Source organism: Geotrypetes seraphini, chromosome 19 (assembly GCF_902459505.1).
Source record: "Geotrypetes seraphini chromosome 19, aGeoSer1.1, whole genome shotgun sequence".
NCBI classification, from domain to species: domain Eukaryota; kingdom Metazoa; phylum Chordata; class Amphibia; order Gymnophiona; family Dermophiidae; genus Geotrypetes; species Geotrypetes seraphini.
The window spans coordinates 21,933,896-21,952,059 of record NC_047102.1 but is presented as its reverse complement, the minus strand read 5'-3'; the positions used below and the strand labels follow the sequence as shown (position 1 = coordinate 21,952,059).

General features: G+C 42.2%; 1 protein-coding gene across 3 annotated transcripts in view; it reads left to right on the top strand.

Annotated features, from left to right (window-relative positions):
* Nucleotides 1-18,164, top strand: part of OSBPL5 (oxysterol binding protein like 5) — a 431,224-nt gene that overhangs the window by 396,331 nt on the left and 16,729 nt on the right. For all 3 annotated transcript variants that reach the window (XR_004537637.1, XM_033928646.1, XM_033928647.1), the window contains exons 18-20: nucleotides 430-615; nucleotides 2,089-2,227; nucleotides 17,905-18,022. Coding sequence is in view for 2 of the 3 variants with exons in the window: in XM_033928646.1 (XP_033784537.1) it covers nucleotides 430-615; nucleotides 2,089-2,227; nucleotides 17,905-18,022 (443 nt within the window). In the remaining variant the exon portion in view is untranslated. The remainder of the gene's footprint in view (nucleotides 1-429; nucleotides 616-2,088; nucleotides 2,228-17,904; nucleotides 18,023-18,164) is intronic.

Genomic DNA, 18,164 nt, shown 5'->3' with positions numbered 1-18,164 from the left:
TGCGAATTGTGGGTTTTTCTGCCTTACTTTGGAACCCTATGCCTGTGGAATGTTAGTACTTCTCCTGATGGGCTCTATTGATCTCTCATGAGTAGTTGTGTTGTGCTGAAAACCAGGTTGAAAGTGTAGTTGGATTATAGTGTTTTAGTTTTTCGAGGGGCTTGTGCTGTATTTGCTAATTCTTATGTTCTTACATAAAATGTACCCTCAATAAGAAAAGCATTAGATTTGCAGTTAACATATGCTAAACTCCATGTTAACTCTGAATCCTAACACCCTTGGTAAACATGCCCTTTTATTCTGTACCAAAAGCTCAAACCTTCCGCTAAACCTGTCGTCAGCACAGAAGATGCTATACTCCATCAGTGAGGTTCTCACTCTCCCCGGTCCTTGTTCTGGGTCAATTGTCTCATCTTTCTTCTGTTCCAGGCTCTGGCAACATGTTACCGGTGCAATAAATGAAGGGGACCAAAATAAGGCAACAGAAGAGAAATTTGTGCTAGAAGAGGTTCAGAGAAAAGGAGCAAAGGAAAGGAAAGAGAATGGGACAGAATGGAACCCAAAGCTTTTCGCCTACGATGCCTCAGCAAACGAATGGCATTACAAGTATGAAGAGTAAGTGAGATGGTGCAGCATGTTGACTGGAGTTGATTGACAGTATAGTTATTCTGGAAAACACTCTCTAATTTTGTAACCTGGTGCCTACATCTATGTGCTGAGTGCATATGCAGATAACATAGGGAATTCTAGCACTTAACGGGCATGATTGTTACAGTTGGACATCAAGCGATATGCTGTAACTTGTTTAGTGCATAAATGCAAGGAGTTTGCACAGGAAGTGGTGTGTGGGTAGGGCATGGACATGTCCAACATTTACAAAACAGTGTAAATTACTCTTTAAAGTGCCGCACTTTTTTTTTTAATATATATTCCGCATATCCTACAATTCTATACGGATTACAAATTATTCAGGTACTCAAGCATTTTTCCCTATCTGTCTCAGTGGGCTCCCATTCTGTCTAATATAAACACACTAGAACATATCTGGGATGAGGTGATGAGAAGAACTTTCATTTGCCACTTCTTGATAAAGTTAGACACATAAAGAAAAGAATATAAAAGAGAGGTATTTTTTGGAAGGATTAAGTGACTTGCCTAGGGTCACAAAGAGCAGTCCGGGGCCGAGGCTGTAGCTCTAACCACTGCACCACACTCCCACTGAGGCACCGATTTGTGTCCAGTTACAGATATGATGTAAGCGGGCATTTTTAACGTAGAAGCATAGATGTCAACTTAAATTTAGTATAATAGAATCTGAGTGCCCAGATGCCGTTATAGAATTAAATTCAGCACTCTGCATCTAGGTACCAAATTTAATGGCACCCAGTTACAGAATATACCCTATAGCTTATGCACACACAGAGCTAGGACTATATTTCTCTGTTTTGATATCTCCTTTGTACAGCTTTCTTCTGTGCCATTTTTAAACTCCGTTTTCGTCAATACACAAAGATTTGTATTTTGTAAGAACAGTTTTCGTAACAATCAGTAACAAAGCTTTTTTTCTACAAACTTTGATAACAACTAGCATGTACTGATCATTGGTATATGTTCCCTAGACTGGGTGGAGCATGTTTGGGGGGTCCCTCATGCCCTACAAATCTTTCCTGCTGTGTTCAGGAAGCAAATTTTTGGGGAGAGGGGCTAGGAAATGAGAATACTGATATGAGAGGAGAGCATTTTGTGACTTCTTCAGAAGAGAGATTTTGAAGAGTTTTATATTTTCTCTGTCTGTAGGTTGTGTTGCGTCCAGAAGGCTTAATTTAATTATCTTTGTTAAATATGCCCAAAACTCCCATATTCCACTTCAGTCTGAGATCTCAAAACTTCACACAATCAGAATGCAAATCTAAAAATGAATTAGATCTTTCATAATCTTCAATTGACCCGTCTCCACTAATAGCGTTTCTTGTTCTTTCTCATTATCATTCAAGTCCATAGTATTTTGTCTATTTTCAGATTAATCCAGTATATTTTATAAATAAAAAGAACCAAAAAAAAAGCCTATTTGACCAATTATTTTCGCAGCATGAGACCCTGGAACATGTTGTGTGACATTGCTGAGTTTGAGAAGGATGGAATACTTCAGACTGTGGAGAGATGCTTGTCTAGCAGAATACCATCACACAAAACAACGTATCCAAATCGACTGGGTGCACAGCATAAGGTAAGGGCAAGTGATTAAGCACCTAGTGCCTAAACCATGTCTCATTTAAAAGCAGCTTGTGTAGTGTAGTTGACCAAGGCCTAGCTGTCTTGAGTTGTTCATATGAGAAAGAAAAGAAAAATAAACAACTCAGATATAAGTGATTTCCTCTACAATTTCTTTGATATCCTCTTTCTGTTTTTTTCCCAAACAGTTTTTAGACACCTCTTGGGTTTTATTAAAGAACAAAAAAGCTTTTATTGTATAGTGAACCCTCCAAAATCCACCCAAAACTTACTGTACCCACTTGTACACCACAACAATAGCCCTTATTACATTACATTACATTAGTGATTTCTATTCCGCCAATACCTTGCGGTTCAAGGCGGATTACATAAAAGTTTTCAGAAATTACATAAAAGTTTACAGGAATAGCATAAGAGATGTTGTAAGAGTTACATATGAATTACCAAAGAGTTGTCGAGATCTCAAGGTGATAAATGTTTGGGTAATAAGAATTACCAGAGAGTTGTCGAGATCTAAGGTGGTAAGTGTTGGGTAAATAGAGGCATTTAGCATTAGTTGGGTAGTTGGGGGCATATTAGAGTATATTAAGTGGGTAGGTGGGGTTTGGGTAGGAACTGGTCATGTTAGATAGGTTTTATGTATTTTTTGAAGAGTAGGATTTTAGTATCTTTCTTGAAGGTTTTGTAGTCTGTGGTCGATTACAATAGAGTGGTGATTTGTCTGTCCAGTTTAGCTGCTTTGGTGGCTATTAGGTTGTCATATAATTTTCCTCGTTTAACATTTTTGGTTGGTGGGTGTGTGAATAGTGAGTGGGTTCTCCTGTGCCTGGTTGAGGTGGATTGGGTTAGTCAGTTATTCCAGTAGGTTGGGCTTTCTCCGTTAATAGCTTTGAATAGTAGGCAGTAGAATTTGAAGTGTACTCTTGCTTGTATTGGGAGCCAGTGAGAGCCATGGTGTGATGTGGTCATATTTTTTCAATGAGTAGATGAGTCTTAGGGCTGTATTTTGTATAGTTTGTAATTGTTTTATCATGATTGCTGTGCATGGGAGGTATAGTTTATTTCAGTAGTCTATTAGTCCAAGGATAAGGGATTGTACCAAAAGGAGGAATTGTTTCCTGTCGAAGAATTTTCGGATTTGTCTTAGATTTCTCATGGTCACGAACGATGCTTTTATTACTTTGTTGATTTGTGGTTGCATGGTACAGCCTCTGTCAATAAGTACTCCCAGAAGTTTTAGTGTGGGTTGAATAGGGTATGAGATCGAGTTTATTACTAGATTTGTTAAGGTAGGAGTTTTATTGTTTTCTAAGAGGATAAAGTTTGTTTTGTCAGGGTTAAGTTTTAATTTGTGCTCTGTCATCCATGTTGCTACTGTTTCGAGTGTTCTGCGTATTGTGCTTGTCATGGTGGGTTCTGGGTGGTCGAAGTGGAGGAGAATAGTGATGTCATCTGCATAGCTGCATGAGGTTATGCCATGTTTGTCTAGGTAGAAGCTGAGGGAGGCTATGTATATATTGAATAGTGTGGTTGATAGGGGTGATCCCTGGGAACCATGGTTCTGATTTTTCTTGGTTTGTTTTAACCCTGTAGGTTCTGGATTGTAGGAAGCCTTTGAACCATGAAAGTACCTTGCCTGAGATTCCTATGGAGTCTAGAGTTTGTAGGAGAATGTCATGATCAACCAGGTCGAATGCTGCAGAGAGGTCTAGTTGTATTAGCAGGATTTTCTTGCCTGTACAGAGGTATTGTCTGGCAGTGTCCATTAGTGTTCCTAGTAGGGTCTCCGTGCTGTAGTTGGCTCTGAAACCTGACTGTGTGGGGTGGAGTAAGTTGTGTTTGTCTAGGTATGAGGTTTTGGCTACGAGGCCTTCCATCAGCTTGACGTACAGTGGTATAGAAGCTATGGGTCTGTAGTTGGACGGTTGGTCCGTTGTTCCTTTGGGTCTTTTAATATCAGAGTTATGATGATTTCGCTGAGTTCTTGTGGGAAATGACCCTCTAATAGTAAAGATTGTATCCATTGTAGAAGTAGGGAACGGAATAATATACTTGAGGTTTTCAATAGGTATGTGGGGGCAATGGTTGAGGTCACAGGCTGCGTGGCTGTATTATATAGGTTATTGAAGTCTGACCATTGTATGGGTGAGAAATGGGACCAGGTTCTATCTGCTGCGACTGGTTCTTTTTCTGTGGGGGGAAATGAGGTCTCTATGTGTGAAGGGGTTCCGTTGAATGTGGCTCTGATGTTTGCGATCTTGTTTTTAAAGTATGTGGCTAAGAGGGTGGCTGAAGGAGGGATGGAGTTCCTGTTGGCTATGTAGGGTGTGGTGTCTGTGAGAACTTTTAGTAGCTGGAATAGCTTTTTTGTGTCTTGGGGTCCTTCTATTTGTTTTGAGTAGTATGTCTTTCTTTTTTCTTTCAGCTGTTGTTTATATTTTTGGTTTGTTACTATCCATGCTGCTTTTGTGGACTCTTGGCTGCTTTTTCTCCATTTTCTTTCTAATTATGCCTGCAGGCAGTGGCGTACCAAGGGGAGGGCGGGGGAGGTCTGCCCCGGGTACATGGCCCAAGGGGGTGCACAGCTGGCCACTCACCGGGGAATAGGCTACCATTGCCATCATCAGAAACAAGCTGGCGCCGAGTTCTCCCTCCCTGCTTCTCTTCCCCGCAAGCCGACCAACTCTAGCCGTTCGACGTCAATTCTGACGTCGGAGAGGACATTCTGGACCAGCCAATCGCTGCCTGGCTGGCCCGGAACGTACTCCGAAGTTAGAATTGACGTCGGGAAGCGAGAGTTGGTCGGCCTGCGGGGAAGAGAAGCAGGGCGATCTCGGCGCCAGAATGTTTCCAATAGCCAGTGGCAGCCTTTCCCCGGCGGCGGTGGAAGCAGCAGCATGTTTCCAAATGGCAGTGGCATGGGGGAAGGCAGGGAGCCAGAGACAGGGGGAGAAAGGGAGACAGGGAGCCAGAAAGAAGGAAAGGGGGGGACAGGGAGCCAGAAAGAAAGAAGGAAAAAAAAATGGGGCATGGGGAGAGAAAGAGAAAGACAGACATAGAGAAAGAAAGGGGGCATGGAGAGAGAAAGAAAGAAGGGGGCAGGGTGAAAGAAAGAAAGAAATGGGGCACTGAGAGAGAGTGAAAGACAAACAGAAAGAAAGGGGGCATGGGGAGAGAGAGAGAGAAAGAAAGAAGGGGTAGGGTGAAAGAAAGAAAGAAATGGAGAATGGAGAGAGAAAGACAGAAAGAAAGGGGGCATGGAGAGAGAAAGAAGGGGCAGGGTGAAAGAAAGAAATGGGGCACGGAGAGAGAAAGAAAGAAGGGGGCAGGGTGAAATAAATAAATAAATGGGACACGGAGAGAGAGAGAAAGACAGACAGAAAGAAAGGGGGCATGGAGAGAGAGAGAAAGAAAGAAGGGGGCATGGTGAAACAAATAAAAAGTTGGGGGAGGGAATGAGGTCTGGAGGAGAGGAAGCATACAGGAAGCTGAAAAAAGGGAAGAAATATTGGATGCACAGTCAGAAGAATAAAGTGCAACCAGAGACTGATGAAATTACCAAACAAAGGTAGGAAAAATGATTTTATTTTCAATTTAGTGATCAAAATGTGTCCGTTTTGAGAATTTTTATATGCTGTCTATATTTTGCACTATGGCCCCCTTTTACTAAACCGCAATAGCAGTTTTTAGCGCAGGGAGCAGCGTGGGGCATTCAGCGCAGCTCCCTGCGCTAAAAAAACGCTATCGCGGTTTAGTAAAAAGGGAGGGGGTATATTTTTCTATTTTTGTATAGTTGTTACTGAGGTAACATGCATAAAGTCATCTGCCTTGACTTCTTTGAAAACCCGCGGAATGTAAATGATAATTAACATTTTCTCTGCGTTCAGTGTGCTTTGTGTTTTTAAAATTTTATTGTTGGTAGATCATTTTGACTTGGCCATAAAGGTAAGGGAGAGGGAGGGAGGGGAGCTGCTGAAAGACATCTAGTAATCCTTGCAGGCTTGACTGTGCAGGGAATTATTTTTGTAAAATCATGTTTTATTATGTGTCTGGCATTATTTAGACTTTAATTTCTATGAATGAATAGAATGAAAATGATATAAAATTACTTGCTTGTTTTTATGTGCGTGCGCTGAAGGAAAGTGGAGAGAGAGTGGGCTGAGGGCGCTGAAGGGAAATGGGTAAGAGAGAGTGGGGAGAAGATGCTGATTTATAAATTCACAATTGTACAGAATATTGTTTCTTTTTATACTTTAATATAATAAGTTCAATATAAAACAATTCAAGGCTTGTGTGGATGGAATCAGGTGGTTTGTGGGGATGAGAACCGAACTTACGGGGATTAGTCCAATAAAATGGTATTTTCTTATTTCTCATTATTTGTTTTATTTTTATTTGTTAATTTGTAAAGTGGTGATTGTTATGTATCAGTTTTTTCAAATTTACATCTACTGTCTTTATATTTTGCACAGTATTAGATAACATGTATTACTGGTTTTGTGGTGTTGTGGTGTTGCATGGTTTCTTGGCAGTTCAGTTTAACTTTTGTCTACATATTTCTATTTTTAGTTTGTGATTATTCCATATTGGGCGAGAGTGTATCTGTTTGTGTGTATGAAAGGGACATGGCTTTCTGATAGCATCGACTGTACAGGATCAATTGACTGTGCAGGATCTGGTTTGTTTAGTTTTACAATGTATGTGTTGGTGTTCTAGTGCTCACTGCAGTGTTTAAGATGCTGCCTTTTCCTAGGTACACTCTTGTTGTGCGATATGTAAATTGTTACTAAAAATCATATTTTTCATATAGATGGGGGGGGGTCAAAAATGATGGGCCCCGGGTGTCACATATGCTAGGCACATGTGACACAGTGCTAGGCACAGTAAGTAGGTTTTGTTTTTAGACACCTCTTGGGTCTTATTAAAGAGCAAGTAGGGCATCTCAATAGGCTCAAGGGAAGGTTTATAAAAAAAAAAAAAAACACCAAACAAACATAAAAAAGCAAGGAGAAGGTTCCCCTACAGATTGAAAAGTAAGACGCAAAAAAGCAGGAATAGACCAAAATGCATATGTTGAAAACAAAGGAGAGTCACCAGAGATGTATGTAAGAGGTTTCCTGCCAAAACTAGTTTTACATTGGAGTGATCATTTGTTTGCTTTTGGCTGTGCTCAAAACATTTAGGGGCCCTTTTACTAAGCTGCGCTAAAAAGTGGCCAGTGCTGTTACTAGCACGGGCTTTCCTGTGCACTGAAGCCACTTTTAATGCAGCTGTAAAATGGCTACGTTTTCCATTTCCATGCGATGATGGGGAAATTAGCATGTGGCCCATTAATGGAACCATTAATGGGCCACATGCTAATTTCCCCATCATCACATGGCCATTAGCGCAGAATCCCTTACTGACACCTGTTTTTTAAGTGGTAAGGGTTCCCACGCTAATCGGTTGGCGTGCACCAATGTAGCTACGCTAACTGCTTAGTGCTGTGCGCGCCTACTCTCCCCTCCCAAACACACTTCCAGCATTAAAAATATTTCTATTTTTTAGCATGTGGGAAGCACGTGCCGATCCTGGAACTACTGTGGGACTACTGTGAACACACCCCACAATAATGCTTTTTACCCTGCAGTAAGCACATGCTTACCTCGGCTTAGAAAAAGGGCCTTTTTAGCCATTCTCAAATATAAAGACTTCCACATGAAAAACACAAGTTTTTCTGATGTTCATGCAGCTAGCCAACAGACAGCTGAGCATTCCTCAGCACAGCAGAATGATTACTGCAGAGAATGTCATATTAAAAGTAAATTAAATGTCACTTTAATTTACTTCTATTGTATGGTGAACCCTCCAAAACTCACCCAAAACTTACTGTACCCATCTGTACAACACAATAGCCCTTATGCCTGCAGGTGTCATCTTAATGTAGGTACAGTAGGTTTTGTATAAACATAAATACAATGAATGAGATAAAATCAAAATCAGCAAATTGAAATTTAATAATAGGACTACCATAAAACAGTTTAAAAAAATATTTATTAATAGCACTGAAATTCAAATAAGAGAGATATATACTTATGAAGCATCTAAAAAGCACAAATCAGAACATTCAAATAATAGATATGACGCTAATGCTTTTCTATAATATAGCTTATCCTTTAGCTGAGGGGTCAAATGCAGATATTAGAATGAGACAAGGTGGGTGGTACAGAGTGAATTGGGATAAACAGATGGGAGGCTAAACTCAAGGTGAGTTAAACAAATTATAAGTTACCCCATGCATCTACCACTCTTTCTATAAAAAAAGTATTTCCTTAGATTACTCCTGAACCTCTTAACTTCATCCTGTGCCCTCGACAATGACATATAGAGGACAGTAACTGAGAGAGGAACCTATTTACCAAAGATTTTCTCCTATTTGGTCACGGGAAAATACTTAATAGAGTCTTCAGAGTTAGTGAAAATATTCTCATTTATAAATTCCAGGAGGTGATCTAAGTCCTCTTAGAATAGATTTATTGTCATTTGGTACCGAAGGCTGCTGTGCCTTTGGTTTATCCTAAATGTCAGTCTCCCTTCTGGTGTCTGCCAGCCTGTTAGCTTTCGCTGTACAAGGATTAATTTATGGCAGGTTACATAGTTGCAGGGAAACCGAGTAGATCTTAGTATAGAAGGAGCATTGTTTGCCAACTGCCTCTGCTTCTTGTGCCCTGATCGTCACAGTTCCTTGCTGTTTTCACTGCCCTCTCTACCAGTGGCGTACCTAGCATATGTGACACCAGGGGCCCATCATTTTTTGACACCCCCCCATCTGTATGAAAACACGATTTTTAGTAACAATCCACACGTCACACATGAGTACCTAGGAAAAGGCAGCAACTTACATATTGCAGTGAGCAGTACATCAGTACATCCATTGTAAAACATCCATCCATCCATTGTAAAACAATACATCCATCGACAAGGTACCTCACGAAGTGTGGTGGTGATGGGGGATTTCAACTACCCTGGAATAGACTGGAGCATTGGACACTCAAATTGCACGAGAGAAACAAAATTCCTGGAGGCGGTGAGGGACTGTTTCATGGAACAGCTGGTCACGGAACCAACACGAGGAGATGCCACTCTTGACCTAATCCTCAACGGGCTAGGGGAACCCGCAAAGGCTAGTCAGCACGGCTTCTGCAAGGGAAGGTCATGCCTCATGAACTTGCTGTACTTCTTTGAGGGAATAAACAGCCAGATGGATAAAGGGGAATCTATAGACATCATTTACCTTGACTTCCAAAAAGCCTTCGACAAGATACCTCACGAACGACTGCTTAAGAAGCTGTGGAGTATGGAATAGTATGGAATAGTATTTCTGTGGTGTTCCATTGTATGAGGAGTCCAGCTTCTTGATGCTTCAGTTTAACCTTTGTCTACGTATTTTTATTCTATCTCCCCTTTTACAAAACTGTAGTGTGGTTTTTAGCCATGGTGGTAACAGCTCAGATGCCATGCTAAAAAACGCTCTACAGTTTTGTAAATGGGGAGATAGAATAAAAATACGTAGACAAAGGTTAAACTGAAGCATCAAGAAGCTGGACTCCTCATACAATGGAACACCACAGAAATAGCGATGCATCTCCCCTAAAGCAAAAATAAATAAATAAATATAATTTTTTTTTTCTACCTTGTCTTCTCTGGTTTCTGCTTTCCTCATCTTCTTGTCACTCTCTTCCTTTCATCCACTGTCTCTTTGCCCCTTCTATATGGCATCTTCTCTCCTATTCCCCTTCCAGAAACTTTATGCCTCCCCCTTCCATCGCTCCCTTTGGTCTGGCATCCATCTTCTTCCCTTCCCTCCTCCAATGGTCTGGCATTTCTCTCCTCTCCTCTCCTTCCCTCTCCCACACCCCCATGGTCTGGTATTTTACTCTCTCCTCTCCCTTCCCCCCACTTCCATCAGCATCTACCCCCTTCTCTCCCTCCATGCAGTATCCCTTATGTCTCTTTCCCTGAAATTCCATCAGCATCTGCCCCCTTTCTCTCCCTCTACCATGCTTCCATACCACCCTGACACCCTTTCTCAATCTCTACTCCCTTCCTTACCACCCTTTCTTACCAATCTCTACTCCCTTTCTCACCCTCCACACCCTTTCTTACCCCGTTTTCTTTCCCGTTTCCATACCACCCTGACCCCCTTTTTCTCTTTCCATCACCCTGCTATGCTCTTTTTTTTTCCTTCTAAATCAGCAAGGTCCCACGATGACTACTTCTGCTGCCTCTGCTCCGGAGGAGGTAAGTGACGTTGGAGGGGGGTTGGGCCGGCAGACGCAGGGAGTTGTGACAAGGTCCCGTAGTGACTGCGGCTGCCAGTCCATTGCCCCCCCCCCCCCCCCCCCGATGTCACTTACCTCTTTCGGAGCAGAGGCAGCAGAAGTAGTCATCACGGGACCTTCCTGTACTTCAGCGCAGCTGCCGACTGTGCTATGGTGCTGTTTTGAGCAGTGTGGGAGGTTCCAGACCTGGCCGGCTGTGCCCTCTTGAAGCGTGGCGGACCCCCCCACACACACTCACACACACACACTGCCTTCTACTCATTAAGCAAAAGTGCTCCCCAAGAATATATTGCATCAACGTCCCCGGGAAGAAAAGATATTGCTTCTTCAGTATGAAGTTCCTTATCTGCACTTTTACTTCTAGATGGTTTAGACCTAGCTATCTTCTAAACTACTCTAGAGGTGGCGCCGGGGATTAGAGCATATGTCCAATATCTTAATTCAAATTGTGCACCAAGACCAAGTTACATTTCTCTTCTGTGATCGTCGAGTTCTGCATGTCAGTACTATTGTTCTTCTTCTCCCCCAAGAGGACATTTTTGATTTTAGCCAAATTTATTTCACAGATTTATATCTCCCATCTGTATAATCTGAGCAGGTTACAGGCAACATACATAATAATAATAGTTTTATTTATATCCCGTCATACCTTTTCAGTTCAAGACGGTATTCAGTAATGGAGAAGTACAAAGCAGAAATTGTGGGAATGGGTGTCAATACAAGTAAAGGGGAGATCAGATAAACTTAGAAGATCAGACAAACTGATCTAAATATCCACAAACCAGTAAACACTACATAAAAATCATTTAAAACAGCATAAATTAAAAAGATTCACTTTGTTTCCCATTTATTCATTTAGGTTTTCAATATTATACCATATCTCTATTTTTTTCAGGTTTTCCTGTGTAAAATATATCCGTTTGTTATGTTTAAATAAACCTTTGCTCTGGACTATAGCACTATATGCTTGTCATGAATCTGAAGAAATTTAAAAGAAAAACAAAACAGATGCACTCAAAAATTTTGTGGAATGTTGAGGACCAGGCATTGGCACCGATAGCTTGAAATAAATTTATGAGGGGTACACATTTTAGGCAGACTTGCCTAAAGATAAGGGGACAGCGCTGGGATGCTATAGCAACATGGTAATTAATAGCTAGGGATGTTGCTCTGAAAGAAAGCAGATATTTCTCACTGAATGGGATCACTGTAAGAAAAACGTCTATTTTAAGAGCAAGAAATAATTTCTCTTATTTGACCAAAGTAGAAAATGTGGCAGGCTGCTTTTAAGTTTGCCCCTTTTCTCTCTTTGCTCCACTTAGAGCCTGTGGAGTTTATTTTCAAAAAAGATAGACATCCAAAAGACAGCATAAGCTGGAACTTGGACATCTTGCTACTCGTAGTCAAAACATCCAAGTGGCTAATTATTTCTGGTCGTTTTGTCTCTAGTTTATCTAAATATTAACAGGGTGTGTTTTGGGTGGGCTTAAGACTTGGACTTTCTGCATGGATAATCAAACTTTTAACAAAACGTCCAGGGCCCTATTTAGGCATTTGGGGCTAGACCTGTTTTAAAAATGAATAAAGGTTAAAAAGGTGCCCAAACTGACCAGATGACCACTGGAGGGATTAAGGCATGACCCCCCTTTCTTCCCCTCCTAACACCCAAGGATATGAAAAAAAACCCAGTACATTCCAGCCTGTATGACAGCTTCAGAGGGCCACACAGACAGTTGAGCAAAGCAGAGCAGAGGGACACTGCAGTGAACGTCACATAAAACATCCCAGGTACACGTCACTATAACCCCACCCAAAATCAACTATACCTACTTAAATATGACACCAGTGAGAACTGATGCAGGCATTGAGGAAGCAGCACGGGGCCGGCTGGACATTGAAAAGATCGCTCCTGCCCTGCACCGTGGCTGCCACATATCAAAACCTTATAAACCCTCCCCCAGATCCCATCGCTCATGCTAGTCTTCAGTTCATGTAAGCTTACTCTATCGACTCTAGTATCTAGTATCGACTCTATCCCTGCCCAGGCCAACTCTTTTTGTAAACCACCTAGAACTGAAAGGTATTGGAGGGATAGAAAACACTAATGTAATATCAAGAGGCAAGAAGCCAGCGAGGGAGCTACTTTATTTTAAAAGGTATGGGGGATCTTCTAATAGGGCGGCTTATCTACGATGTCATTAGATAGGCCACCCCATCCATATAAGGAAGCCGTACCCACTGTTTGGATTGCAAAACCCATATATAGTGCCAGAGCAATCTGGGGACAGAGTTGGGGGCAGAGCTTGAAATTATGCAGGCACCAGTGATGTTCACTGTCAGTGACAACATACAGTACCCAGCTGGGCAATCCTATCCAGTGGCTTAACTAAGGAGGTTGGTGCCCAGCCTTGCCTCTCCATGTGTCCCCCCCCCAATCTTCCCTGCCCCTTGAGCACCTGCCCCGCTGTGTACCCCTTGAAATGTTTGCCAGCGTAAGTAGCATCTTCCAGCTGCTGCTCATGCCAGCCTCTGCTCCCTTCTGACATCACATCCTGGTCCCTCATCCAGGAAGTGACATCAGGAGGTAGTCGAGGTTGGTGAGCAGCAAGTGAAAAATGTGGCTTGTGCCAGTAAACATTTCAAGAAGTATGCCAAGTGGGGCGGAGAGAAGGAGAGGCACCAGCGCCCCCACAAAGACAACGCCAGGGGCAGGCCATCCCCCCCTTACTATGCCACCGATCCTTTCTTTTTGCCTGGTTAGGACAATCGAGGTTCACAAGGCCCATCGTGAAGGTCGTGGACCTGACGTAAAAGTGAGGGTCTGTGAAGTCAGGTTTAACATGTCCAGCTGCTTTGCCTCCCATAGCCACTGTTCTCCCATACCAGTCCCTCCTCATACAAAATAATTGCTAACATTAAGAGTCTGACTTATAGTTTCAGAAAACTGTACAAACAGATTTCTAGTGATTACAGGATATTAGTATCTACTTTCATAATTTCATAAAACTGGGGAAACACCACAGAGTGATGGACAGGAGCACATGAGCGGGATACAATACAACAGTACCTGGGTCTCGCCTTTTACCATCAATATACAATGCCATGCGGTCTCTGGCCTTCTGGACTTGGACATTGGCATTCCAGTTATATAGGTCAGTGAGAGTGAAAACCATGGGATTACAGTAGCCTGTAGTACACAAGGGGCCGGAGCTAGTACGGGAGTAAGGGAGGCAGACAGGGTATTAGGGGGATATTTGTGTGGGTTATTGTAGGTGGCCCACAAGACACTTTCTCATAAAGGACAGGCTCCACCATTAGTGAAGGTTTCCTCATAGGGGCATTTCTTAAAGGCATCAGGTTATACAGACATATATACTTAGCACATTTGGTATAATAACGCATTTGGTATAATCTAGGGAGCCACACAAAACTGTATTAGGGGTAGTACCATGACCTTGAGAAACATCAAATAACATACCTGTATCACAATACAAAGACACCGAGCGAGTGGGGTCTACAATAAGAGTCTAGTTGATAAGTGGACCCTCAACATTATCAATGCAGATTTCCGCCCACTTTTAAACTTCATCACCAGTAGGTTGGAAACAGAAAATACCCTCAAATGTTTGACACTTTCTGTACTTAACTCCTTCATGCAAACAAACATCAGGCAAAAGGGGCTGCACTTGTTAAGTACAATAGGAAAGAAATACAGAAGAAAGAAGCATAAGTAAGGGCAACACAAATATCAGATATATATATACTAACATAGGAAGCTCATTTTTCTTTCAGGCACAACTTAGAAAACTTCAAACAGTTATACTCAAGATACTTGCTAAAGGCAGTGGTGAACCACAGGCAGTCAATTAAACTCAAACACTTATAAAGAATTATATTCAGAACACCTGCTAAGTACAGTGGTAAATATTCAGAACTTTTGAGGTCTTAGAAAGCTTCAGCTGAAGATCCGTGTTGTAGTGGAACCAAGTTTCATGTCCAGACACCTTGACAACTGTAAGAGAAGAAATTAGGACAGTAAAAGGACCTATCCACCTAGGTTTCAGGGGGTCTGACTTCCAAGTTTTAGCCATACTGTATTTCCAGGGACATACCCATGGACTTGTGTAGCTATCGGTAGTGGGGCCCTTTCCAGGACCCAGGACTCTTGAAGGGCCTTAGCTAAGGATTGTACCTGACTCTGGAGGATATCTGATCCCAGAGTAGCAAAAGAACCAGGGTCTGGGTTCATAATTGGCGGTGGGCGGCCAAATATGAGCTCAAATGGGGCTTAGATGTAACTTGGTCTTGGTGCACAATTTGAATTAAGATATTGGACATCATATCCAATATCCCCGCTCTAATCTGACACTCTAGTAGGCAAGTTATTAACTGCACTAGAGTCCGGTATACTGTAATAAATCTCTTGTACTTTCCTCACGCCTCTGACTTTGTGTGTCCAAGTGACTTTTCATTTGGCTTCCGAACAGGAACTTGAAGGTCTCTTGACCACTGGTTAATCGATTTGTCACTTGTTTCTGGTCCTACAGCTGACTAGTCTGCTTAGCCGGCATCCCTTCTTTTGGGTTTGGCAGACCTCAGGAAGTTTGACCACTTCAACTGACTTATCCAGTCTCAGTTTAAAGTACAAGAATCTGTATCAGTTTAATTCTGTCCTGGAGTGGCCACCATCTGGTAAGTGGGGATTGATCATCCCTATCCTGTCTCTTCGTCTCCTGCCTAGTAAGCCAATTGATCTGTCGCTGAAGTCGTGGGGAGGGATTCTAGGAAACTGTTATTTTCTGGTTGAGTAACTGAACTGAAATCTGTTGTGTTTTGTGTGTTTGAGAGTATCTGAGACGTCCTTGAGGACGAAGCGAGTGTGGACCTGTTAGTACTGCATTTCCCTAGTCTGGAGACGGGCAGGGCCAGGAATACAGGGAAGTGTTTTTGTCCTCCATTGCACAATGGGGTCTACCTGTGGGGACCCCTTGATATGTTAGCTAATTTTTAAAAAAGGGATTTGTCTCTGATTACATTTAACAAATCAACCCTTATTCTTCTGTGCCAGTTAGAATGGCCAATATTTGGTGTGGGCTGGCCCCCTCTGGCTCCCTGGAAGAGGACATAACCCGTCAGGTTTTTATGCATTTGTTTGCTGTCGGTTCCTCTTCCAGTCAGCCCATTTTGCATTCCAATGGGAAAACCCCTCCACTGGACAAACCTCCCAAGTAACCGTCTACCCCAGGTCTTTAAAAATAGCCCCACTCTATTCAGCACTGCCCTTGCTTCAGACCTTGCCAAATTCGTCCCTTTATTCGTCTCCTGAAACAGATAAGTGGTTTTGCATTTGAAGTTTTTGGCTATGTTATCAAATGTTTATGTATATTCAGAAATGAATATAAACGAAAAATATGATTTCTGGAACTTATATTCCATGCTAAAAAGAAGTTCTTTATCTAAATTTAGAAGTTATTTGTCTAAATTTAAAAATTCTGAAAAGGACTACATCTGTAATTTAATCTCTTTGATCTTTAAGCACTTCTCTCTCTCCTTTGTGAAATTCTGTAGGAAGGGGGAGTAAATATTGAAGTAAATATTTTTGCCAGTCAGCTGATAGTGAAGGGACTGCTGCTTTAGAGAGCGCTTGTGCTTTTATGCTCTTTTCGCAAACTAATATATGCAAAAACTACAATTTATTTTGTTACTTCTATAACTTTCTACAATTATTGGTCCTAAGCTCACACTAGCAGGTCACTTATCTAACTCTTACAGTTCTAAATGTTAAATGTACAGAAGGGCAGGGTACATCATGGCTCAAACTCTTATCTATTTAGCTTACAATGTGGTAAGGCAGGGACATACATTTTAGGCAGATGAAGTCTGCCTAAAGTTGTAAACTTTCTTCAGCTATGTAGGCCAGAGCAATATTTTAAACAACAGTTAACCATTTCATGACCCTACAGCATAACTTCAGGTGTTGCCACAGATCCAGATATTTAATCACAGGGTCCGGCCTTATTTATGTACTCGGATTTATTAACCGCCTTGCTGAAGAGATTACCCTTGAGCAGGGGTGCCCAATATATCGATCACGATCGACTGGTAGAGTGGGAAGGGAACGCGAGTCGATTGTGGAACCTATCTCGGGCTCCATGATAGACTCGTGTTGCCGTCTCGATCTACGGGGCCGATCAGCCTTCCTCTCTCCGACGTCCCCACCACCCTCCCTGCAGAAGTGTCAGACTGACCAGTATTCCTCTCCCCAACGTCAATTCTGACGTTGGAGAGTAAGTTCTGGGCCAGCCAATCGCTGCCTGGCCAGGAACCCCTGATGTCGGGAAGTGGAATGCTGGTCAGCGCAACGCTTCTACGGGGAGAGCTTGGGGCATCGGCAAACCTAGTGGCTTGAGGACCTATTCACCGATGGCGGCGGCGGCTTGGGGGAGGGCAGGGAGAAAGAAAGAAGGGAAACAGAAAGAAAGGGGGAACAGAAAATCAGAAAGAAAGGGGGCATGGAGAGAGAGAGAAAGAAAAGGAGGCAGGGAGACAGAAAGAAAGAAGGGGGCAGGGAGAAATAAAGAAAAAGTTGGGGGAGAGAATGAGGTCTGGAGGAGAGGAAGCATACAGGAGGCTGAAAGAAGGGAAGAAATTTTGGATGCACAGTCAGAAGAAAGTGCTACCAGAGACTCATGAAATCACCAGACAACAAAGGTAAGAAAAATGATTTTATTTTCAATTTAGTGATCAAAATGTCTCCATTTTGAGAATTTATATTTGCTGTCTATATTTTGCAATATGGCTCCCTTTTATTAAACCACAATAGTGGTTTTTAGTGCAGGGAGCCTATGAGCATGGAGAGCAACGTGGGCCATTCAGCGCAGCTCCCTGCGCTAAAAACTGCTCTCTTGGTTTAGTAAAAAGGGAGGGGGGTGTATTTGTCTATTTTTTTGTATAGTTATTACTGAGGTGATATTGCATAGAGTCATCTGCCTTGACCTCCTTGAAAAAACCCCAGAATATAAATGATAATTAACATTTTCTTTGTGTTTTGTTTTGTTTTTAATTTTATAGTTGGTAGATCATTTTGACTTGGTCTTTTTAAAATTATCTCGCAAGCCCCAAAGGTGTGGGCACCCCTGCCCTTGAGTATCAAGGTCTAATTAGCTGGTAGCAATCAGTACTTTTCCAGCTGAATGTTGACCCGTAGATATTTTTGAAAATAAATAAAGTGGTGCTCGGAGAAGCTGTAGCATTTTTATTGTCCTCTTCTGCGTATATAATACAGAGTCACACCCCAAGGCTTGTACTTGAGTGTTTGTGTAATGCTCTGATTAATAATTCTCCCACACAGAGGCCAGCAAGAGACTGTAGGCAGAGGAAATCCAGCGACCAGCCCTCTAGCTGCAGCCAGAACACTGAAAGCAGCTGCTCAACCCCAGAACCTGTGCAGGAACTCTCCGACGACGATGGCAAGTGCTTTTCTCTCATTCATGTTTATCCTTTCTGCTAATTTCATTTCTGTTTTGTTAATTAATTTAATCCCACAAGCTGGACTTCTTTTGATCTCTTGGTACCTAATTGTCATCACACCAGTAAAAACAGCAGATACAT